We start from the raw sequence: 26845 nt of genomic DNA on the forward strand, positions 1-26845 counted from the left end.
TATTTACAATGCTTGAAACACTTTTCTTTAGGTTAATAAAGTCTTTATTTGAGAAAATTCCTTCAAATACTCCACGTAAAATAGAAGAGAAAACGGATAATGTCTAGAATTTTCCGTGAAAAATATATCAATTTTGAATTTTACCCTTGAATGATTGTATGTATATCAGTATCTTCTAAATTTAAAATTTTCAACGATCTTTCTATTTTTCTCAAATTGACTAAGGGTAAAACCGGATTCTGAAAGTTAATAAAATTCTCTATATAATTCTGTAATAATCGAAAAATCAAAAAATCTTCAAACTGCCATTAAAATAGCGGAAGTGCGAATTGTTTATCAAACATTGCGAAAATATCATGAATATTTGTCGAGGTTCTCAAGTATTGTAAAAATGTTACAAAAATACTCGTCAAATCCGAAAACAATACAAAATTAGCTACTAAGAAAAGTTTTCTTGGCGAAAACTCGTAACCCTTTAACATTTAATATACCTCATCTCTTGAAAATTGCTTTGAAAAATCACAAAAAAATTCAAGAGAATATGAAAATATTGAAAAAAAAATTATAGTTGCAGAATAATATTGCAGAGAATAATAAGATGAAAATTAACTTTACACCTTTTTTTCTTTTCCGAATTTCTGTTGGAATTTTACTTATTATTTTCAAGAAAAAGCGCAAATTATAAATGAGAATTTTTAAATTTTACAGAAAAATATATATTGATATGAATCCTATAATCCTTGTCAAATTGCTTAAAAAAGAAAAATTCAATGGAAATTTGTTTTTTTTTTGTTACAAAAATCTCTGAAAATTCACTTTAGCATTATTTGACAATTTTCAAAAAATTTATACAAAACCACAAGAAAATGAGAAAATCTTTATAAGTATAAATACTTATTTATAATTGAATTAGTGCAAATGCAAAGGATTTTTTTAAGTTTTCTTTACTGTAGTAAAATATTGAAAAGAGAAATTTAGCAAAAATTCCGTTGCAGTTATTTAAGTGTTAAGAGGAGTCGCGATGAATAAATCAAAGCTTATAACAATGTTATTTAATTTGTTTATTCATTCATTGAATTTATAATAATTACTTCAGTATTCAATTATTTTCAAAAACGGCGGCGCGGAATGTCAAAAAACCATTTCAACTAAGAGTTCCACGCGAAAATCTCACCTGATTCTCTCCGATATCGTGGATATGGAGAGCGGGCAAGTGGGAAAAATAGGAGAAAATGTCACGGAGAGAAGCTCGCGTAAAATCTTCTCTCACAAAGTGAAGGATACGGGCCCCAGAACGTGCTATAAAAACCATAAAAAACATAAGCACCTGAGCGGACACGCGGACCGTTTAGCCAAACACGACACAGAATACACAAAAATATTGTTTTTACGTTTTTTCTGATTCCTTAGAAAAAATAAGGTAAAATAAATAAATAAAGGTAAAATAGAGAGCAATAAGAAACGGGTTTTGAGAAACTTACATTGCCAATTTAAAGATAAACAAATGACAAAAATACTGCGATGCGATATTTCTTGAAAACAATTTTCTTTTACAGGGATTTTAGCATCTTTGGTCCTTTTAGCATCTTTGTCAAACGTAAAAATGGATCTTGAGGATTTGGTGGATGATGATAGTTTACTGGAATTGATCTGCAAAATTGCAAAATACGTTTTTGACCACCATGGGATAAAGTTGGCACAACTCGACAGCTTTTGGGAAGATTTTCCTAAAGAATATCCAGAATTTTCTTATTTGGATGTAACAGATTTGAGAATTACTTTTATGTGTGATGTCCTTTTGAAAATGAGCATTGATAACATTTATGATTTGCCGGATGAAGTATTTTGCTACTTAAAAGTAGGAGATTACGATCTGGTTGAGGAATATGATGACGAAGATTGCGATGAAACTCGTATGTTATATTTGTAGCTTATTTTATAAATTCCTCTGATGGTTGTATAAATTTCAGTTCAGGATACTGATATCTTATTTGGTTTAGGCGCAATTGGTCAGGAACCTAATCTAAATCGTGAAGTTTATCGCAACTGGGCTAATAACGAATATCAGATTCTCCAAATAATCGCACCAGATGATGATGATGATGATGAATCCTCTAATTCTCATTAATTTAACGATTTAAACATTAAAAATAATAAATAATGAATTTCTCTAATGTAAAACGTTAAAATGTGGAAATTTTGAATAAAGTAAACAGCGCCCTCATTTTTCAATGTAGTCTCAACTGCGAAATAAAATACAGCAGCGCCAACTGCGCACCTTCTCAAACACAAAATTTGAAGGGGTGGGGGAGTATTTGACATTTCTTGCACTAAAAAATTTGCACATTCACGTTCAAAAAGCAAGTTTACCCTTTTTGCATTGGCTGTAACAAAAAACAAACACAAGGAACATCTCACTGGACATCCTGGAGAATGCCTAAATTTGGGCAGATAGCAAAAATTCATGGTAGGCATTGTGACGTCACAGAGACTTCCGTGTTTTGGTCTGGACACATAATTTTTTCTTGAATTTCCTTGCAGTCAACAAAGCTGAACAGCGATAAAATGGCCCTGCCAGAGGATCAGAATTTGCCTGAATCTCTGGAAAAACTGGAAATAACTATGCCTAGTCAAGGACGAAGAATATCTGATGGAAGTATTACTTCAAACCCCTTCTTTATCCGACCAGAAAGCCTAACGAGTAACTCTCAGAAGGTGCACGAGAGGCAGGATACCAATCTTTCAGAAAGACTCTTTGGATCAAGATGCAATCACTGTGTGTCAGAACGATTGTCTGGACAAAGAAATTCATTGGAGCACACAATCGTGAATAGGAAACCTTTCAAGAGACACTCCCGGAAGCGAATTCTAAGAGAGCCTATCCTGAAGCAGGTCACCAAGTGTATTCACGATAAGTCCACATTGGTTGATGGATCCAAAGAACCAGCTACAAATGATGATGACAAATTGAGATCGGATAAGTGTTTCGATTTGAGTCGACTGCTTCCGGAGAGTTTGTTCCTACCACACGGATTAACAGGCAGACCGCAGGATCATCGGTATCTCAAGCGAAGGGCATCTCAGTCTGATGAAGATGACATAGGTACGGAGGATTCTCTGAGAATTCCAACACATCATAGTTCCTGCACTACAAAACTCTCATCAAATGGGTCATCGTGCTCGCAACAGGCCCGGATTCATGTTGTTGCAGCCACATGTGACGTCACAATAGACGAACTGGCCAGCTATTTTGAGACATTTGTCCACATACCCAAGAAGATGTCTTCGATGGCAGAAATGATGTATACATAATTATCCTCGTGGTAAGGTAAGGGATTCTATTTTGATCAGAACCTATTTCTTTATCTTTTGAAATACAAATTAAAAAAAAATAAATTCTGACTATTAAAACTTGTATGATGAAGAGAAATAAAATATTGGCAAATTTTTTGTAAAGAAAAAAATGTTTCAGCGACCGTTACGGCGCAGTGAGTATTTTTAGAGGTATTTATGGTTGACCCATTTATCATATTATCATTAACTCTGCACCACGAAATTTTAATATCATAATTTTACATTTTTCATTTATTTCAATCTTTTAAATTTTATTAATTTACTTATAAGGATGGATAGGTAGGCCTTATACATTTACTATAAAAAAAATGGAAGGGAAGCGTTCTAACCTGTGCGTGACTGATCTATTCCCCAATATAGTAAAAAAAATATTATTTTTTTACTATATTATTTACTTAGAAGTTCTTGATTTTCCTATAGAGGTTTTTGGTATTTTTTTTCTACACATTTTCTGACATCAATTTAATCATTGAGGGATGAAGAGTTATTATTTAAAATCACAGATTTTATATACAGTGGCGCTCAAAATAATAGAATCACTTTAAAATAATTTTAAGGATATCCAGGTTAATATCCCTCGCTCCAAGGCACTCTAAGACAAGATCCTAAATTTGATTCAGCCACCGTGTCCTGGGCCTATCCGAAGTCGTGCTCTCCTCACAATGGTTTGCATTGCTTTTCTGTGTAATCTTTCTTTATTCATCCGTTGAATATGGCCATACCATCGAAACTATGATCTCTCGCTCTCGACACGAGGAATCGACTCCTCACGAGTAAAAAATTTAAACTCATCTCGATACTTGTATCAATCGTGTAACCCTTTAACTCTTTCGTCTCTTTTGGGACTCTGAGTACCCAAAGCAGCTTATGAATATACAGTGAAAAACAGTGTTTTTTAATTATTCAGAACTGAGAAAAATTCAATTCTTTTGGATGATTACAAACTATAAGGATGTCCAAATGTAAGATATTTTTTGTAGGACCTCAATTAATTCCTGAGCTTAGATATTTTTGATTAAAAATTGTGAAATTGACTTGCAGCATATGCTGCGGTCCGGAAAGAATTAATTGGGAATCATAAAAAATCAATAAAATCAATCAATGAATGGGGATCTCTGAGTGAGAAACAGCCAATTTTCTTCAAATATATTTTTTATTGCTCGAATTCAAGGAGAGAGCAGTTATATAATCGTTTTTTAGGTGTGATTCCTTCTAATCACACCTATTGTAATCCTCGGATTTTCTAAAAGTGCTCAGATCGAACTGAAATTCACAGGGTATATGTTTTGAACATCCCTGATGCCGAAAATCATAAGTCGGCAATTTCGGGTCCGTCCGGCCGTCCGTAGTACGCAATATCTCTGGTTTTTGGCAAGAGATATCTTCATATATTTTTTTAATACATCTACTCGCGCGTACGACGATGTCTGTGCTATTAGTTTTTTGAAAAACCGGTTAAAAATCACGTTTTGTAGTTTATCTCGAAATCTAAGCATGCGATTTTGAAAATTCTATGTTTATGTTGTAGCCCAGAAAATTTAGGGTAAATGTCCTAATTCAAAATCATTTCCAAATGCTTTAACTTTGACAGAAGATTCAACACATTAAGTTTATATTTTTTTTTCTGAAGAGAATTACATATATTTGCTCCTTGACTCTTCTAGAATGTTACTGTTTAGTGAAAAATCTTTAGATATAATTTGAAAATTTTTTAAATACAAGAAAAATACACGAGCGTAAAATGCTTCTATTGGAAACATTAATCCAAAGGGAAACAAGGGAAAGTTTCTAATTGGAGACAAACAGTGTAAGTGAAACGGCGACGAAAGGCTTCCAAAACCTTCTTGAGTTGCTCCTGAGTGCACAATTTGTTCTTATTCCTGATCTTTTCTCCTTTCCCATCTAAAACAATATTAAAATTTCTCAAAAAATCATAATTCCGGGGTTTCCCATTGAAGCATTTGCAAACACTTCAGAAAAACCCTTTTTGTTCACGAAATAGGTAATTATTTCATTTGCAAAACTTCACGTACCGTTAACAATAAAGATTAGCACTTAATTTAACTAAAATTAGCCAGAAATATGACATAAATGTTAAGCAAAACGAATAAACAACAGTCACATCATTGTGTTTTTCATTGGAAAACATGGTCGATCAATAAAAAAAATCGATGGTGAAAAGGTACGCTTTTAATTTTTCTGAGAAATTAATAAATTAAAATTTGTGAATATGAGTGAATTTTCGCTTTATTTGGAGCAAAATTAACTGAATAATGAAACTGTGGTATAGAAAATATATAAATATAATAATTTAGTACTGTATTTATCATGAAAACAATGACGTTTCCATTTGGAATAGCGAAAAATTTCCATTTGGAGCAGGTTTTGAATTAGCTTAGTTTACCCTAGACCAATTAAAAAAAATAAGACATTCATCGAGCAGTTCTCGAGATATTTCACTTTAAAGATTTCAATTTTAAGAAAATTTGCTATTAGCGTCAGGCGAAAAAAAAACGGGAGAAGCGGCGTCGAACAAGTTTTTCCCATGTATAGCACTCTCCCTCTCTCCCTTTCTCTCTCTCTCTCTACATAGTGAACCTATAATCGAAGATTTGTAAGGTGACTTATACAATTCGCGATCCGCGATTTTTTTCGAGGATCTTCGCGAGACGCGAATTTTTTCTCGGATTTTCGCGGGGGTCGAATTTTTTCGTGGATTTTCGCGGAGCGCGTATTTTTCCTCGGTAATGAATATCTTCGCGGATTCTCACGGTTCGCTGACAGAGGTTCTAAACGGATGTAAAGTTTGAGGCCTCTATCTCATAGTTTCCGAGATAATCGACTTTAAAGATTTTCAGACACTCTCCTCTCATGCATTTCTCATCAAATTTTCCTTATTAATAACGATAATGTTTTACATACAGTTTAAGAATTATTAAACGAAATTTGCATTATTTATGTATAAATATCGTTCGAGTTTGCCACAATCCAAATTTGCAATGAAGGAATCGCAACTCTATAAGCTGATCTAGGCTTATGACTGCACTGGCTTTTTTTTTAATTTGTCACCATCCTAGAACATAAACGGTAAGAGATATCGACTTCTAGGCTTCGATGACCCCCAATAAAACTATATCTCTAGACATTTTTTTCCCTTTTTCCTCTATTCCCCTCCATCTGCTAAAAACCATGCTTTTTGGTTTTTCTTAAAATTGGCCTAAGCTTTTTCAATGATTTTTTGATATGTTTTAGAGATAGTTCAAGCGAACATTTAGTCCAAACATACGTTATCAGCGGAAAATTCACAATTGTGAATAATTGAAGGTCAAAGAACAAACACTTTGGATGGCCCATTTTTCAACCAATTTTGTTAAATTTAGATTTTTTGGAAAAGGTATTAAAATCTCTGAACCCGACTGTATCGGTCTTTATCAGTAATGAACCGGTTATCGACCGATTTTGAATAATGTTTTTCGAAAAAAATTTTTACTTGATTTTAAGTTTATATCTTTTATTAAATTCATCTAATATCTATGGATTACAAGCAACTATTTTACGAAAAGAAAAATAAAAAAAAGTAATCCTTTCCATCTGATTTCACGAACATTGCTTTGTCAAGAAACTTTTGGCCGTTACTGTAGATAAGTCATTTAGGGCCTTGACAGACATGAGGATTAGACAAGAGAGGATCGGGAATCTTCGTTTTTTTTTCATTTTGTTTTTTACACTTTTGTTTTTCCCAGTTTGTCTTTGGAATCTTTGTCTTCGGTAATTTTTCTATTTTGGAAACTTTGCCTTTGGAAATTTTGTATTTCATACATTTTGCACAAGTATATTTTATAACTTTCCAACAATTTCCCTTTTCTCAGAGAATTTCCCTTTGTCCCGACAGGCGATACTGATAACTTCCCAAAACACAGAAAATTTCTCTTTGCCCCAAAGGACGAAACTAAAAATTTCCCAAAACACAGAAAATTTCCCTTTGCCCCTACAGGTGATACTGATCGGTGGCAGCCAATATCCCGAAAGCCAAAATCCCGAAAGCCAAAATCCCGAATGTTCGAAATCCTGAAAGGGATGATATTATATGGAGGAAAATGTTTAGAATAATTTCCCAAAACAGAAGATTTCCCTTTGCCTTTAGCAAGCGCAGGTGCAATCGTGGGAGTAGCTATGACACTTTTAAGAATTCGAGATTTTGGCTTTCGGAATTTTGACCGGGACCCGATACTGATAACTCTCCAAAACAGAAAATTTTCCCTTTGCCCCAAGGGACGAAAATAAAAACTTTCTAAAACAGAAAATTTCCCTGTGCCCCGACAGGTAATACTGATAACTTCCTAAAAGCAGAAAATTTCCCTTTGCCCAAAATGACGAAACTAAAAATTTCCCAAAACACAGAATATTTCCCTTTGTCCCAAGGACGAAACTAAAAACTTCAAAAAAACACCATTGTTATATCATTTATTTTATTTAATAAAATATACTTGTTTAAAATATATGAAAGACAAGATTTCCAAAGACAAGGTTTCCAAAAAAACAAAAATTACCGAAGACAAAGATTCCAAAGACAAACTGGAAAAAACAAAAGTGTAAAAAGCCAAATGAAAAAAAAAAACAAAGATTCCGCAAACCAGGCAAGAGACGGCTTAGCGTAATTATATTAGAAAAAATGCTTAAAGTGCATTTCCATCATTTTTTCCTAAGTCGCCTCTCGGCTTAAGTCGTAAATGTGTCTAGAGCATTGGCTCCTTCATTTGAAAAAAATATAAAAACCTTACTTATAAAGAACAGCAACTCCGAAAATTTATCGTTATCTAGTGATGAGGGCACGGTAATGCAGATTATTGATGTTAGCTAATGGTAAGCTAAATGGTTTAATTAATAGTTATCTCAATGCGTGCATAGTAGAAAAAGTAGAATAAAAGAAGAATTATTGATATTATTTTTTAAATTGAAGTATTCGCGAAGCATTCTCACGTTTTTTCTCTTCCCTCCTCGTTGTTTATTTGATCTATATTTACTCACAATTAATATTATCATTAAACAAGTGAAACACACTAAAATATTTGGTATTCAAGTGTGTGATATATGTATAATATTTTCGCATGTATGAGATTTCGTTTATATAAATTCTCACTAAAAAGTTACAATTATTCATAATTTCAAGAACAGCTGTAGTAAATAAAGAATAAACTGCAACACTACCTATTGAATATCGCGCTATTTGAAAAAATATTAAGAATAATATTTGGAATTATTACCTCCATACAAATGAATTCACAAAAATATATAATATTTGAACAAGATTTCATCGATTATCAATCATTACTTTTAGTTTAATGAAATGCATTACTACAGAAGTGTTGGGCAATGTGCTGTATTCAAGTGAGCCTTCTTTAACGTCATTCACATTTGCATTATTTTTGAGGCGTTTGATGCATAAAATGCGTTTATGAATGATTTTTATGATTTCTGCCATTCGATGAAAATTTTAATTGCAACTTCTTTTTAGCTAACTAATAATTGCACGTTAAGTTTTTCCTATACATTCACAATACAATACAATTGGCGCCAAGTCACTTGGGAAGAGTCATAAAAATCTCACAGGTTAATGAAATACTGAATTTTCTTATGATTTACGAGTCATTTTTTGGGGGAAAAAAATCTGAGTCACTATAATGTAAAAGAGGCATATTTCGGTGATGCGTGTGAAAATCCAAAAGGACATTTCCAAAAGTTTTGGTTTAGCCATAAAATACAATGAATTTAATGTATAAGTTGAAAATAATGAAATTGTGAAAATTTAAAAGAGCACTTAATCAATTTCACGTAAAGTAAATCAATCTTTAACAAAGCAAGATTCTCCACAATCGCGGTGTAAAAGGTGAATTCCCTTGAGAATTATAAGCAAATTATGTAATTTTACAGTGTGATCCGGTATTGAAAGTTGTAATGTCTTTTTTTCCGCCTTATTTCTCTCTCATACTGATTAATTTCATACCTATTTTTGCCATACAAAACAAACAGTTGTGTTGTGGCATGTTCCGGCTTCGTGTGGTCATCTCATTCATTAGGTACAAAAAAAAAAGAATGAGCAGGTACTAGCGAAATTGGGAGTAATAGAATCACTTGTAGTAAAATTCGCCATTATTGAGTTAAATTGCATTGACAAAAAAATTTAATTGATAAAATTCTTCCCAAAAGTCCGTGTTACAATTTATTGGTGGGATTCCCTCCTTAAGTTATAATAAGTCTCTTATTCTGCCGCCACACAAATCTTTTGGTTTTCTCGCCAAATGATGAGAGATTTCACATAGATAAATTTTCGGTGGGTTCCACACTAAAGGAATTCCACAGTTCTTTTTTTTTTACTTCTATTTTGCTTATACTATTGACATGGGTCCGGGTTCGTTTAAATGACCTCCTTCTTGCAATTTTTACTCTAAAATCTACGTCATAAATTCGTCATTTGGAATTAAGAAACCAACGATGCGGAGAGAACACTGAAATTGTATATTTTTATTCCCAATTTTCTTCTATACTATATTGATCCGCGTATAATCCACCTTGTTTAAAAATTTAGAATGGTTGAATGCTTATTAGATGATGGTTAATTTTACACATTTACTAATATTTTATAAAAATTAGAAAGATTTATAAAACAAAGATAGGGGGAAGTGGGGCAGCTTTGAAAGTGAGGTACAATTGAAATTGAGAATTTTCTTCTATGTTTAAGCGGAACTGAGCCATATCATAATGTAATTCAGCTTCACAATATGTTTGTGCAGCTAAAATATATCAAGATAAGGCTCAATTTTATTTAGAAATAGGTGAAAAATCCCAATTTTAAAGGTACGCCACTTTCAAAGGTGCCCCACTTCCCCCTATCGTGATATCATTTAGCTGGACAAACAGATTGAGAAGCTAAATTGTATCACGATAAGGTTCAATTTTATTTAAAAATACGTGAAAAATCCCAATTTCAAAAGTGCCCCACTTTCAAATGTGCCCCACTTCCACCTACATATTTATATTTATTTTGGAACTTTCAAATACTGAAAGAAAAAGCTCAAACCATCAAAACGATCAAAACACATCTCTATCTCTGTTATTTCACTCCCTTTTGCCCTTTTTCTATATCATCCTTCATGCAACCCAGATGAAAGTGATTACCATGTTGTTTACACATGTCCAGTCCATTTGCAGTGTCACACAAACAGCAAGTGGGATGCAAAATGGCAGGTCACATGCAGTTTAACAATCGGCATAAATCCACTTGTGAGGTTTTTGCTGAAAGATGAACACCAGCTATGAACTGATTCAATTTTTAACCAAATGGGTGGTCTTAAAACTAAATGTGACATTTTCTGGCAAATTTACTAGGAAATTTAAGAAAAAAAAATCCCATTAGAGATGAGGGTATTTTTTGCAGAACTTATGAACTTCAAATTGTTCGTTATACGACCTATAAAATGCATAGTATAGAAAATCCAAAGAAAAACTTTTAATTTTAAACCTTTTTGAAGAATACACCACCGGTATATTACAGGGTATTAATTAAGATAATTGAAGATATACAGTGGCGACAAGATAAATAGCACCCCTTCAGCGATTTTCCTATTTTGATGTTTTATAATAAAATATCAATCTTTATACCTGATCACGCTTCATTTTTTAGAAAATATAATGCCTATTATAAATAAAAATGATAATTATTTGATATTTGTGTCTGTTAAAACCATGTATTTTTGTCATTTTATGAATTTAGGTATAATTCGTGCGGCCAATTTAAATAGCACACTTTCATTTTTTCTGAAAATATGACTTGAAATTTACGTTTATTTTAAAATTCATTATATTTCTGTATTTTTGATCATTTATAGGCATTAATGCCACAAATTTTCGTAAAATAAAGTTATGAGAACTGAAAAATCATATAAATAGAGCCTTTAGTGCAGATGTACAGGCTTTACGTAAAAAAGTTTAGGATAACTAAGATTTTTTTTTGTAAATTATATTGTTCAAGGAAGATAACCACTTAATTCAATAATTTTTTATAATCAAACTTAAAAATCACGCAAAAATTCGAAAATTTCGAGAAGGAATTACGATTCCTAGAGAAGATTCTGCCATTGTTCTTAGTAAAACTGAATTTATTTGCCGTCGTGCCGAAAATAAAGGAAAAAATTGAACAAAATTTAAAAAAGTAACTGATGTGAGCATTACTGAAAGCCAATTATGTAAAAATACCCGGTTTAGAAGTGTTGGCAGACGTACAGAGTTAGTACCCAAGCGAAACCGTACCTGTTGTTTGATTTTTGTTAAAGAGCATATGCAGAAGGACCTGTAATTCTGGAATATTATTCTTTGAACATATATATTCCTGCTTAATATCACTTGATACGACATAATAAAATATTAGATGTCCCAAAAGTCAAAAATTTTGTCCTTGATACATAACTAAGAACGTAAAACTTAGCGATTGTAATTTTATAGTATGGGGTTACATTTTACTAAGTGACGTATGGTCTGTAAATGGAATATCAGGCAATATAAACTAATTTATTGACAAGGACATCTTTGAACAAGACATGTACTTCAAAATCGAAAAGAATTTGCTTTTGGTTTTTAATTTTTAACCAAGCTAATAATCCCAAACACACTGCCAAGAATTTTAAAAAGTGGTTCAATCAGAACGAAATTGACCTTTTTGAATGGCCAGGACGATCTAAGGACCTCGTTGTCAAGCGCTCATTTTTTCCAGAAGTTACTTAACTGAATACTAATTAATCCAAATTGAATTTTTAAATACAATTCGTAAGTTATTAATTGCAGTATAAGCCAAAAACTATCACTTCTTATAGAGTGTGCTATTTATATTGTCCCCTTAATATGTGCCATTTCAAGAATTTTTTTACCGTATTAAATTTCTTGATAGAACTTATAGGTTTTTTCTTCATATTCAAAATGTAATTATACATAAATTCATTTATTATTATTAGTTTCATAATTTAAAAGCATAATTTTCCGTAAAATAAGGCATGCATTACAGTATCCGAAACTGTGCTATTTATCTTGTCGCCACTGTATTTGTTTTAACAAATAATTAATTTCAATTTGCACAAAACTTTTTTTTCTCAAAATAAGAGCTTTAGGTTTTTTTATTTAAAATTTCTAAAATCTTTTGAGTTTTATCCGATAAATTTTAGTATAACTAACTGTTTGGAAATTAATATGAGGAACAGATGGAAGAAAGAGATTGCAAAGTGTCCCAGCTTTGCGGAGAAAGAAACTCTCCGTGAATTATCTTTCGCATGGTTTTTGAGTAGGGCGCATCACTTATGGATGTTATACACTTATAGACAGCTTTCAAAAATCTTAAGTTCTTATCCAAAACAGATTTCGAAAAATCACAAATTTGTTAAACACATCATAAACTGATAATTTTCAAAATCCATTTTAGGTAAAAACTCCGACCTATATACCTGTTTACTACCGATAAAATTGATTCATATGAATATAAAAGTATTCAAAAATCGAATATTAGTTGCAAAATGCATATACAGACAAATCAAAAAGTAAATTCAAGAAAAGTACAGTAGACTCTCTCTCAATCGGGCATATGGGGCAAAATGTCATCCAAATTAGAGAGATTTGGGCATCAAAATCATTGTAAATTGTACAAAATGCGCTCAAATATAAAGAATCACGATAAAACAAGAGGAACTACAGCGAATTTGAACAAATTTGCTTGAAAATAAAACGTTAAAATTTTCAACAATGCCCGATTGAAAAAGAGTCGGTTGAGCGAGAGTCTACTGTAAATCATTTACGGGTACTTTACCGATCCAGAGCCGATTGAAACTGATGCAACCGGATTGGTAATATCGAAACCTTCCAAAAAATCGAAAAGATTCAAATATGACCAAATTAATTGAGAAATTGAGCACTCAAGAGTGATCAAACTTTGACCTTCAAAAATTAACAATGACAGATTTTCCGGTTGAAGGTATCTATGAACGAAATGTTTACTTGAAATAGCCATACAACATATCAGATAATAAATTAAACCGCTAGGACCAATTTTAAAAGAAACAAAAAATACGATTTTCGAAGAGATGGAGTTGGAGAGGGGAAAATGTAAAAAAAAACTGTTCCAGATACAGGGGATCACGGGAAATGGATTTATCCATAAAGGAAATTTGTATGCCCTCAGGAGATCTCTTTGCGTAACAATGCAAAATATTGTCGATCGTAAAACGAATTCCCAACAGCGAGAGAAATCCGAAAAAGTTAAAATAACATTCCGGAAATGTTTATTTCACCCTGCAGTATTGATCAGAAATCGGTGTAAATGTTATGCTTTTTAGGTGTATTAAGGGTTAAAGTTACCCTTTTTCATGTTAATTTTACCGTTAAAAAGGTATAAAATAAACATTAAAAATTTATGATATATTTTGACACCTATAAAGTGTTAAAATTATGAGAAAAAAAAGTTCATCGCACCCCCTTTTTTTCTCAGTGAAGGAATAAAAGTAGTCAGAACAAAGAGGTTCAACTGATTAAAAAAATGCATTCGAAATAGTACTTGTGACGTGGTGAATTTAACAGTGTATAACTGTCAGTTGAAAGACAGTTGAGTTGAGATTGCCGAAGAAGACGCACGTGTTTTAATTGAGTTGAGCCCCGCCGTTACAGTACTTTCTATCGTAAGTGCCTCAATCAATTGTTATAATATTCACAAATTTTACATTGATAAAGAATTCCGTTTTTCCGGTAAGTTTTTTCCGATAAACAAGCATAAAGTTTTCAAATTTTCTGGTTAACAAAATAGTATAGGTACATTTAAGGGTATTTAATGGATTATGTGTGCGTAATCCAATCAGGTGCATAATCCTGGGATCCCCTGTAATTTTTAATTAGGGGTTTGGGGGGGGGGGGGTTACCGAAGATCGTAAATCAATATCTCTCATCGTTTGGTCTTCAGATCCAAAAAAAATCGTAAGATTTAAAAGAAAATAATAATTTAAATAAAATAAACCAATTACTGATTCACTACCGATTATGGCAGATACAGTCGGATTTGAAATTTCAAGACCTTCTAAAAAAATCTAAATTTAATTTTAAACAATTCCATTGAAAATTGATCTCTCTATGGTCTATGTTTATGCTCCAGAACAGCGACAAGTTGAGAAAGGCTGATTATATACTACGCTCTCTTTAAGTTTGAGTAGTAAAAACTCGAAAAATCTGGCAAATCATAAAGATTCACAAAATTTGTAAGAGCTTATGAGGAGGGCATGGTTCCTTATTAAGTTATAACGGTTTTAGAACCCATTATACCTTCCGAGAAAAAGAAGTTTTATAAGAAAATATATTACGTCATTTAACACAAAATTAATTACATGTAGATATAATTGATAAAAAATATATATAGTTTAATTTAGAGAACATGACAATATGTTCAATTTCTACAGTTCAAATAATTCACACGAAAATAGTAAGAAAATGTTCTTGTACACCTATGGGACCTGTGACAATATCTTAGAAGACATAGAAGAAATTTTTATCATGTGATTCATCTTGCAATTGGAACTTCCGTCACACTGAGGTATGCAACTAAAAGTTGCAGAAAATTTCCTTTCCAGAAGAAACAATAAGAATTCCTGGCATATTCAGGGAAGATGAGTAGGGTAGATAGTAAAAAGGTTTTACACAAACTGCCAATTTCCAGTAAGACGAGTGCGTAATTTGCACAAGAAACTCCCTCAGAATTTTTGGCTTTTATTTTTTTCTGGTCTTCCTCTCATTGCTATCTTGAAGGCTTCTTCCAGTATCGCTATATACGATCAACTTTCCAGCAATTTCAAAGGGGCTCTTCAATACAAAATATTTAACCATTTTAAATGAATTTTTGGAATAAAAAAATAAAACTTTTCTTTATAAAAATCTATTTAGATGAAAGAGAAATGCAATAAAATTTTGAAGCGGGTAATGTAGTACTCGTTCAATTTTTTAACTTTGTCTATTTAATTTAGAGAGGTATTAGGGGAAGTGCTCATAATTTTGGACAGTCTGCATATAAGCATCGATATCCCAAGTTTGAAGTGCGATATTTTCAATACTAATTGACTTTTTTTGTTATTCTCTTTTCAGAAGGATTGTTTAGAAACTTGGCAAGCTATTTATCATCTCATTTTTATTAAAATTAGTTTTAATACGTTTAAAAATGAATTGATATGTAGAGGTGAATTTGACTCTTATTTTGGACAACTTGGTTATTAATTTTTACAACTTGTCTGTAAATTTGGACAGATAATCCGCCTCAACAGGATGCCCATTGTTCTTCATTTGATGAACCAATCTTACCAAGTCCTCTTCCTGTTCATGTAAGGGAAACGTAGAATGTCACAGAAGCCCGGAAACTTTCCATATCATTCATTAAAGTGAGTTGACTTCGATACTCCAAGTACGTGCAGATTCGCTCATTCCCTGACCTTTCCGGGAGCCTTTCAAGGCATTTCTCGCTACATCTCTTTCGTAGAGATGATGCTCCTTTGTTTCTCCAGGCATTTGTCCAACCTAGTCATCATAAAAGCTGAAACTTCACGAAATTTCGTGAGAAAAACACCTGTCCAAAATAAGAATCATCACCTCACTGGTGAATGTCTTAAAAAATTTCCCATTTTTCACACGAAAAATATAATTCACAAGACAAATCTCACTTCAGGTCAAATGTACAAATCATCAGTAACGTGAATCAACACAATATTCAATGAATATTCAATAATATCACTCAAAAACAGCGAACAAACTTTGTTAGTACTTCACCAAAACTAAATAAGACTGAAGTAAGCCACGAAGTTCTGTCATATTTCTCGTAAGCAATTGCTCACACTGAATTTTCAACAAAGCAATTTCAACTCAAATCATATTCAAAATTTAACGTATTTAGTGTCAAAATCTTCCAAAAAGAACAAATATTTAGATAGAATTCATTTTTCATCAAATATTGGAATAAAAATCCATCATTTTAATCAATTTATTTTTAGTGTCCAATTTTACCCTCAAAGTGTCCAAATTTAGAAACTGTCCAAAATTATGAGCACTTACCCTATTTGATTTTAAAAGTAAAGTTCACCAAAAATTAAGTTTTTAATTTTTTTTAATAATATTCATTTTAGAACATTTAATATTTAATTACGATTACACTAGTACCTTTGGAAAAGCAAATTTCTAAAAATTCAACTTTAGCTAGGAACCCAAAAAAATTGTAATAGGGGAGAGCTGGCATGTTTGAGACACCTTTTTATGTTTTGGCTTCAAGCAATATTTCCAAAACTCATAAAATTATTCGGAAATGTTAGATAGTGTATAGATTTTATTAAAATAACTCGATTAGTATTTTTATCATATTTATTTAAATAATCAAAGAATAATCCACCCCGTCTCAAACTATCGGTGTCTTAACATGCAGGCTCTCACTTATTTAACCCATTCAGTCAATGTACTAGAAATACTTGAGATTAAATGTTCATATTTTGAGATTAGTTTTCTACAGATTATTAGATGGATTTTTTGAAAAGAATTTTTTTTATCTATTATGGGGGCGAGGGGAGCCGCCCTCAAACACGCGCCTTAACGGATACTGAATTTTAATTCTGTACATTAATTCATTATAAACTCTATTGATTTAGATATAGAGTAACTATCCAAAAAAAAAACACATTGGCAACCAGAATTCAAATCAGGAAAGAGGATGAAGGCCAATTTTAACAAATTCGACGGGATGTCGAATTTTCCGTCCGCCATTTTGAGCAAAATTTTTGCATGACTTTCGGTGAAGCGAGAAAAGAACAACAAAATGTATTTCCATCTCTGTCGGGCTATTTTTTCCAAGTTGTTGAAGGACTAAAGTAACTAAAAATCCATTCCCGGCAGAAATTCGAATATCAATTGCCCTGGAATAAATCATCTAAAATCACTCAATTTGCGTATGATATATAATACCATGGTAAGGAATGGGTTAATAAAAAAGGCGCTATGCTTTTCTACAATTCACAAATTGAAGACACAGTAATGTATATCATTCGAAAGTCCATAAAATATTTGTACAAAATATTGCTTCCGGCAATATAAAAGATAATAAAAGTATTGCATACTGAGCTGCATAAAAAAATACAATAGAACCAATTTAGTATAAACATTTCATTCACGGGGAATTACAAAGCATTTCGCCGGTTTGTGAAGAAATGGCTTGTAAATATTAATAAAAGATTTGTCTAAATACTCAGCAATTGAACTTAATTGTTTTATAACAATTATAAAACTTCAATATCATATATATAATATCTCTATACAGATTTCGTAATTTAGCTAAATGCATTTTTTTAATAGCCGAGTAAGACAAGAGCGTTTTCTATAAATAAGTTGCAAAAAATTGCACTTATAGGAAATCTTACTATCTATCCAGAAAACCAACTATGTGTATGTATAATTTATTAATCATAGACAATTCTCAATGAATCTCCCCTGGGAGTGAATGTGCGTTGGTATTGAGAGAGTGCTATGTCGGGGAGAGATCGTGAGAGTGAGAGAGCAAAAATGAGTAACGGAGATACAGAAAACGTTAAAAATTATAAAAAGCATTTTACCGTGCAGCTTGGAGTTTAGTTTTGATTTAAACACTGACTTGAACTCATCGACTATGGCCATTCTGGAGTCATGAATTCAGCGGCATTTCTTTACCACATTAGTTGCATTGTCGGGAGAAGATACGCATATTTATGTGAAATTAAGACAACACATTTGTGAATGCAGAAATTATTTAGAATGTGAGATCCTGGATCATGGTCTGTTTTCCAGAAAGGAAAGTTCATTTGTAAACACAAGGATATAACTGTGTGTAGTGGAAGATAATCTCTAAGATCTGTGAAAAAAATACACATAAGTGAAAAAATAACAGATTAATAGATACGGAAATATAAACAAAAAAAAATTGTGCATATTATTTAACTTGTCCCAAGAAAGACTATAAATAAAAATTTTCTATTTTTACAAATTATACTCTGTGGCAGTTACTAAGAAAAGAATTACTTGTGAATTAAAAATAAAAGTGAGAAGGATAGTTTTTTTTAATCAAATTATTTCCGTATTATACAAAACTTTTATAGATGAAGAATTATCAATTTTCTATGACTAATGAGGTGAAAAAAAGTATAGAATTTATACCATGTGATTGACTTGAGAAAAGTGTGAGAATGAGGGAAAGAAAAGAAGGAAAAAGTGTATGAAGATAGTGAATGAATTTTATCTAACTAATGACTATTTTCTAGATTCAATATATGATTTGAAGTGATAACTACGTGAACGACGTGAACCGTATTTTCTTGCCAGTGGGACAAAAGAAAAACGTGGTGATAAGAAAAATTTCTTGTGCGATTGCACTTGGATATATTTGAAAAGGCTTACATACTAAAGACAAACAGAAATGGCACTTGAAGAATTTAAATGTTGCAGTTTAGGACATTCTAAAATTTTCAATATTATTTGGCGACCCTTCAGAAAGCGCCGTAGAACATCACTGGAACCATTGTTCCATCCAAATTGCAGTGCTTCGATTACTTTAAGCCTTATTTATATTAGTTTAATAGTTTTGAGTGACTTTGTGATGGTGGCAAAATGTGAACAGTGGAGCAATAATAAGAGGCTAGTGGACAGTGAAGATTCAGAAGCTCCACGAGAACCGTTGAGTTCCAGTGATTTGGATAGACTGCACCAACTCGTAAAGATAGGATTAAACATCACCAATTTGCCCAATGTGGCACAGGTAAATACACATTTCTCACAACTCTTTATAACTATCATAAAACTTTAGAACTTCTATTGAATATATATTGCCAATATTCCAATAACATTTTACTAATTTTAATAAAATTTTACTAAATAAAATATCCAAAAATTAAACTGCGCCATAATTGAAAATGTATAGTAATTCATACAAACTCTATATTTGTATTTTAATTAAAACTTCCCACAATATTTCACGTGATTTATCTGAGGAAAAAGAGAGGGATAGAGAGAGTTGGAAGAAAAAAGCGGAGGAGAAAGAAGTGGATATTAAAGAAAAATCCAAGGCATCCCACATTTTTGTGGACCAACCGCCTCATGCTATTTATTTTCAGACATCTCTCACGATCACATTCCACAAATTATCCCATTGGATGATTTGCCCGGAATTGCCAGTGAAATTGCGCAAAAGACCCCCCGGCGGACTTAAACACTAATTATTAGATAAACTATTGGAAATACGGAGAAAAGAATTAGGATAACAATTAGTTAAGTCAAGTCATATCATGTTCAATCATGTTTGTATGATCACCACTGAATTCTTATTTTTTGTGCTCCCTAATAATTCCATTTTGTATTTAAAATCTTGAAGACTCATTAGAGTTGAGAATAAATTAAAAGAAGTTGACACTTTTATTGCCTTCTGCACTTGGACAAGTTAAAAGGGAGAAATTCAGAGAACCCATTAATGAATCACAAGGAAATGGTGATCTCATTATTTTTACTATTGAATCACAAAGATCTTGAGCAGTGGCTCAAAAGTTATATAAGATGTAAAAACACAATTTTGGATAGAATAAAGTGGACATCGAGAGAAGCAAGAAGTCTTCTTTATTTCTCAACATTCTGATTTCCCCGCTCGGAAATCATAATTGGCGCAGTCGGTAGGATAGAGTATTTTGCGACGGATTATCGCAAAGTAGCTCTATCTATCATATATCCTGACGGTTTATCGGGATATCCTGGCGGTTAATCAGGACAATCTTCCCTGTGCTCAGTGCTTTCTTTTTTCAACCTTCTATCAAGTGAAAGTAGTGAAAAAATCTACAAGAAAAATCTAATTAAGAAATCTAATCTAAAGTGAAACAAATCTACAAAATAAATCTCTCATTTAAAACCTAAATTAAAATTATAAATGAAACAAAAACGTATTAATCCAAAGAAAGTGCCAAATAAATATATTTATAATCTTCTGTGAACCGGAACATTCAGCAGTTTCCAGTGAAGAAAAAAAACTTTTCCTGCGATTCCTGAGTGAAATTTTTTATACAACAATCTCCAGTTTTTAAACAATTCAACTTAGAACAACACTAAGGAAAATTTCGTGAGCTTCAAAAAGGACTCAACATATTCTTCAAATCCTCAACTACTTGAACAACCAAGATTCAACTCATCAAAATAATTGCAGCATTTTTGTGAGTGCAATCCTATTTTCCTATACCCAATCCCTTAATCTGAGATTGTTTAGTAATTAAATTAAAATAATTAATGTCACAAGAAGATCTTATAAGTGCTCTTAATAATTTTCATTTTGAAGAAGAATCAGAAAATCATACAGAAAATACAGAAAGTGAAAATCATTTAGAAAGTGAAATTCAAACAGAAATTGTAATAGAAACAGAAATAACGATGGCTAATGCGAATTTGAATGCAATCACGGCTTTGTCCAATTCTCTTAAAATTCCAGATGTAATTAAAACTTTACCTGATTATGATGGAAACCCACGGTTACTTTTTGATTTTCTCCAAAATGTGGATGAAATTCTCGCGATTATGGAGGCTTATCAAGAAATGCCTATTTATAATCTCTGGCTTAGAGCCATTCGTAATAAAATTACAGGACAAGCTAATGAAGTTCTTAACATGTATGGTACTGCTCTTAAATGGGTGGATATTAAAAGCAATTTAATTTCACATTATTCAGATAAAAGAAACGAAACTTCCTTGATCCAAGATCTTCATAACATGTATCAAAGTTCAACAATAGAAGAATTTTATGGAAGAGTGATTGAAATTTTTTCCAACCTTATTAATCAAGTGAAAATTCATGAAGTTTCTGAATCAGCTATTCAAGCAAAACATAATTTATACAAGGAAATGTGTTTAAATGTTTTCCTTCGCGGTTTAAAAGAACCGATTGGTTCAAATATTCGGGCAAGAAATCCAAATTCTCTTAAAGATGCTTTCGAATTTTGTCTTAAAGAACAAAATATTCATTATTCTAAAAGAAATATGATTCCTCAAAATAAGACCCAAAATAATTCAAGTCATACTACTACCTTTAGTAGCAATCATAAGAAAGACACACAGTCTTCAAATAATCAAATTAAGCAAAATTCTCAAACAATGCAAAATGTAATGCGTGTCCCGCAAGCACCCCAATATTTTATGCGTGCCCCTCAAGCAACTCAATATTTTGTGGCTACTCCACAAACAACTCCAAATTTCGTGCGTATTTCTCAAATACCTAAAACTCAAAATTTTCAATCTCAACAAAATATTCAAGCTCAACAGTACACACAAAATCGTGGTGTCGTGAATCAAAATCGACCCTTTACTTCACAAAAACCTATTCCGATGGAAGTAGATCGAAGCACACTTATTAAAAATGTCCCCAAAACAACAAATTATTTTATTAATCGAAACCCTTCAAACAAACCAAACTTTACTTTCGAAGAATTACGAAACGCTGAAATGATTGAAGAAACTGAACTAAATGATGATAATCAAGCTTCATCATACCAAAATTTGGATGATATAATTGATTTACAAGAAAATGAAGAAATTGAATTAACTGACGATACTCAAGAGGATTTTCAGATCGACTCTATGATCCCCTCACCTTCATAGATACTAATTACCAAGAAAATACTGTTCTACCATATATCAACATCAGTTCCCCATTCGGATATTTAAAATTTTTAATTGATACCGGAAGTTCTGCTTCTATGATTGATCCAAAATACATTCCTAAAGAATTTATTCAAAAACATTCTAATATTCAAGTTAAAACTATCATTGGACAACATAATGTATCTGAATCAGTTCAATTACCACCTTTTATTGAATTTAACAGTGATAAAAATCACATGACATTTTTTATTTGTAAATTTCATAATTATTTTGACGGACTAATTGGCTGGGATATAATTAAAAATCTTAAAGCAATTATTGATGTTTCTAATCGATTAATGAGATTACCTTCAGCAGAAATAAAAATTTATGAAAAACCGAATTTATGTTCTGGTAAATACACTATTCTTCCTAAATCACAAATTATGGCGCAAGTCCCTGTTGATAAAAAATTCGGAAATATTGTTCTAAAAAATATTCTTATTGGAGAGAAATTTAAAATTCCTGGTGGAGTTTATACAGCTGAAAATTGGAAAATAATTATTCCAGTTCAAAATCTGACTGATACTACAGAAATCTTCTTTATAGATCAACCATTAAAAGTTGACTATCTTGAAAAAGATTATAATTTAATTGACTTTAATATCAAAAACGAAATTCATAATATTGAATTTTTACCTAATAATGAACGTGAAGAAGTAAATTTAAATGACAATTTGAGACTTGATCATCTTAATTCGGAAGAACGCGAAGCTCTTATTAATGTTTGTTCGAAATTTAAATCGATTTTCTCCATGAATAGTAATCAATCAGCTCTTGACGGAAAAGTTACTCATAAAATAATAACCAAAGATGAAATTCCTATTTATACGAAATCTTATAGATACCCTTATATTCATAAAGAAGAGGTACGATCTCAAATTTCAAAAATGTTACAAGACAATGTAATAAGACCTAGTTATTCACCTTGGTCATCCCCTGTTTGGATAGTCCCTAAAAAGATGGACGCAAGTGGTAAAACTAAATGGCGACTTGTTATAGATTACAGAAAACTTAACGAAAAGACAATTGATGACAAATATCCTATTCCTAATATATCTGATATACTTGATAAACTCGGAAAAAGTATGTACTTTAGTACATTAGATTTAGCTTCTGGTTTTCATCAGATAGCAGTTCATCCTAAGGATATACCTAAAACGGCTTTCAGTGTAGAAAATGGACACTATGAATTTATAAGAATGCCATTCGGATTAAAGAATGCTCCAGCAACTTTTCAACGATTAATGGATAATGTTTTAAAAGAACTTCAAGGAACAATTTGCCTTGTTTACATGGACGATATTATAGTTTTTTCGACTTCATTACAAGAACACATTGAAAATTTAAATAAAGTATTTTCAAAATTAGAGTCAGCTCAATTAAAAGTACAATTGGATAAATGTGAATTTCTTCAAAAAGAAACAGCTTTTCTAGGTCATATTGTTTCCGCTGATGGAATTAAACCTAACCCTGAAAAAATAAAAAGCATTAAAAATTTTCCTATTCCAAAAACCCAAAAAGAAATAAAACAATTTCTAGGATTAGTTGGCTATTACCGAAAATTTATAAAAGATTTTGCAAAAATTACAAAACCACTTTCAAAATGTCTTAAAAAAGGAGAAACAGTAAAACATACTCCTGAATTTATAAAAAGCGTAAATATTTGTAAACATTTACTAATGAATGATCCAATTTTGACATACCCTGACTTCAATAAAGAATTCATTCTTACAACTGACGCCTCAAATATTGCTATAGGTGCAGTTTTATCCCAAGGAAATGTAGGACATGATAAACCTATCTGTTACGCAAGTAGAACATTAACTGACACAGAACAGAAGTATTCTACAATCGAAAAAGAATTACTAGCTATTGTATGGGCAACCAAATATTTTCGTCCTTATCTATTTGGTAGAAAATTTAAAATTTATACAGATCATCGACCCTTGACATGGTTATTTTCAATTAAAGAACCCAATTCTAAATTAATTAGATGGCGTTTAAAGCTAGAAGAATTTTATTATGAGATAATCTACAAACCTGGAAAAATTAATTCTAACGCAGATGCGCTTTCTCGAGTTAAAATTGAAGAAGTTAATATGAACGAAAAAGAAATTGAATCTAGAGATTCATCTCTCACTCAAAATTCTGATGAAATGGATACAGTCCATAGTGCTCAAGAAGATACAATGGATAATATTCCAATTTCTGAAAATTTATTAAATGACTTTTCGAATCAAATAATTGTCTTAAAAAACAATGAAACCCCTCATTCAAAATTTGAAATATTGTTCAAAACAAAAAAACGTCATACTTTTCAGTATCCAGCTTATAATGACGATATGATAATTTGGCTTCTAAAGAAAGCTATGCCGCCCAAGAAATCCTGTGGAATTTACTGTCCCGATCTAGAACTTTTTACTCGAATACAAGAAATTTACTCACACTATTTCTCAAGAAATAAACTTTTTAAATTGGTGAAATGCATCAAAAACGTTCAAAATATTATTGAAGAAAATGAACAAGACAAAATTATTGAAAATCAACACAAGTCCAACGGACATCGTGGAATAAATGAAGTTTATTTGCATGTAAGACGAGATTCTTATTTTCCAAAAATGAAATCAAAAATTACAAAATTGATAAATTCGTGCAAAATATGCAAAGAAAATAAATACGACAGAAGTCCACCAAAACCAAAATTTGAGATTACTCAATCACCATCTCGACCTTTAGAAATTTGCCATGGTGATTTATTTTACGTAAATCGAGAAAACTTCTTTTTTACAATCATTGATAAATTTTCTAAATATGCACAAGCATTTAAACTTGAATCAAGAAATAGTATTCATATTAAAGAAGCTCTTTTCAAATTTATCTCATCTTACGGAAAACCTAAACTATTGATTTTAGACCAAGAATGTGGATTTAATTCGATTGAATTCAAAAATTTTTGCTCATCTTCTAATATAGATCTTCACATTACCTCTGTCAAAGGACACAGTTCTAATGCTCCAATCGAAAGATTCCATTCATCACTTTTAGAACTTCTTAGAATTGCTAATGATACACCTGAATATAATGAATATTCAATTGAAAGTAAAATTAATCAATGTATTTTCTTCTATAACAATTCAATTCATTCGACGACGAAATATACTCCTTTCGAACTCTTCTTTGGAAGAAAATATGATGAAAGTTTAACTCCAAATTTGGAATTCTTGATGAAATATCAGAATGATTTCTATGAGAAAATTACTCCAGAAATAAATAAAAAGAAAGAAAATATTATTAAGAAAATTAATCAGAAAAGATCAGACCCTATTCAATATAAAAATGATCAAGAAATTTTTGTCGTAAAAGACAGGCGTACTAAACTGACCCCAAAATTTAGAGAAGTAAAGCTCAGTAACCAACAAAAAGTTACAATAACAGATACAACAAATCGTAAATTACATAAAAGTACATTACGAAAACCGAATAAAACATAGTAATTTTCAAGATCTAATTATTTTAACGAAAACGACCTAAAAGACAATTCTGGAATATAATATTACTTTTAACGATAAGTCAAACTCGCATTGTCCACTATTATTTTAAGTTATATAATAACATTAAATAAGAGAAATATATAAAAGAAGAGAATAAAAAGTATTATCATACTAATCTTACAAATAACAATTTAAAAAAATAAAAGTTTTAAATTTGTATCCTTTACGAAAAACGAAAAGAAAAAATCTTTTAATTTTATTAAAACTACGATTAAATTTTACTAAGAAATTTAAATACAATGGAAGTTAAGAACATTTCTAAATAAATAAATAAAAATTAATGGATACAAAAATATATACGCATTTAACAATTTAATAATAAGGAAAATTCAATTATTGAAAAACGAAAAAGTGTTAAGAAATGCAATTTATATGAGTAATGCTAAAATTTTAATATAGTAATGTTTAATACATCTTTATGTAATAATTGAATCACTCTTAAATCTCATGAAAAAAAAATGAATGAAAAGTAATTCCTGAAATAAAAATAAATAAATATTAAATTGTAAAAGTGATCTTTTATAAAGAAATTTATGAATATTGTTCTCTGAAAGCTCTGTACAACAACTCTCAGATTAAAAATTTCCTAAACCAAGAATTCACATTCCAAAATCCTTTCCAAGGACAATTTATAAAAATTATGTTTCCTCCTTATCCTTACGCACTTTATAAATGAAAAAATTATCTTCATCTGAAAACTTCATCTGTAATATGGAGGAATTAATCAACATTTTGAGAGGAAACCCATTATAATGTTCCTGCAGTCATCAAGACGAGTCGGAAACCAAGCAGCTCCAGAATCAACATCAATTTTTATTATTGTAAAATTTTATAATTGTAACCTACACAAAGAATTGTTAATTTTCACAATATTATTGATAAAATTTAAAGGGTTCTATTACATTCAATGAATTTATAAAATTTAAAATTTCGCTGCTACGTCAACAGATTATGAAATAATCATTATTATCTCCGTAGCATCGATTAAGGGTGGAGGAGTTAAGTCAAGTCATATCATGTTCAATCATGTTTGTATGATCACCACTGAATTCTTATTTTTTGTGCTCCCTAATAATTCCATTTTGTATTTAAAATCTTGAAGACTCATTAGAGTTGAGAATAAATTAAAAGAAGTTGACACTTTTATTGCCTTCTGCACTTGGACAAGTTAAAAGGGAGAAATTCAGAGAACC

General features: G+C 31.2%; 2 protein-coding genes across 2 annotated transcripts in view; both read left to right on the forward strand.

The window, feature by feature from the left end:
* Window positions 1-2262: 2262 nt before the first annotated feature.
* LOC129801581 (uncharacterized) lies at window positions 2263-3464 on the forward strand. The gene is made up of 2 exons (XM_055846799.1): window positions 2263-2467; window positions 2542-3464. Exons 1-2 carry the CDS (start codon window positions 2465-2467, stop codon window positions 3310-3312), a joined length of 774 nt encoding a protein of 257 aa, XP_055702774.1. The 5' UTR covers window positions 2263-2464; the 3' UTR covers window positions 3313-3464.
* Window positions 3465-17978: 14514 nt separating this feature from the next.
* LOC129801548 (univin) overlaps window positions 17979-26845 on the forward strand; it is a 31749-nt gene continuing 22882 nt past the window's right edge. Inside the window, exon 1 of the mRNA XM_055846759.1 lies at window positions 17979-19186. Coding sequence (XP_055702734.1) covers window positions 18848-19186 — 339 coding nt within the window. The 5' untranslated portion in view covers window positions 17979-18847. The remainder of the gene's footprint in view (window positions 19187-26845) is intronic.

The sequence above is a fragment of the Phlebotomus papatasi genome, chromosome 2 (assembly GCF_024763615.1).
Source record: "Phlebotomus papatasi isolate M1 chromosome 2, Ppap_2.1, whole genome shotgun sequence".
NCBI classification, from domain to species: Eukaryota; Metazoa; Arthropoda; class Insecta; order Diptera; family Psychodidae; genus Phlebotomus; species Phlebotomus papatasi.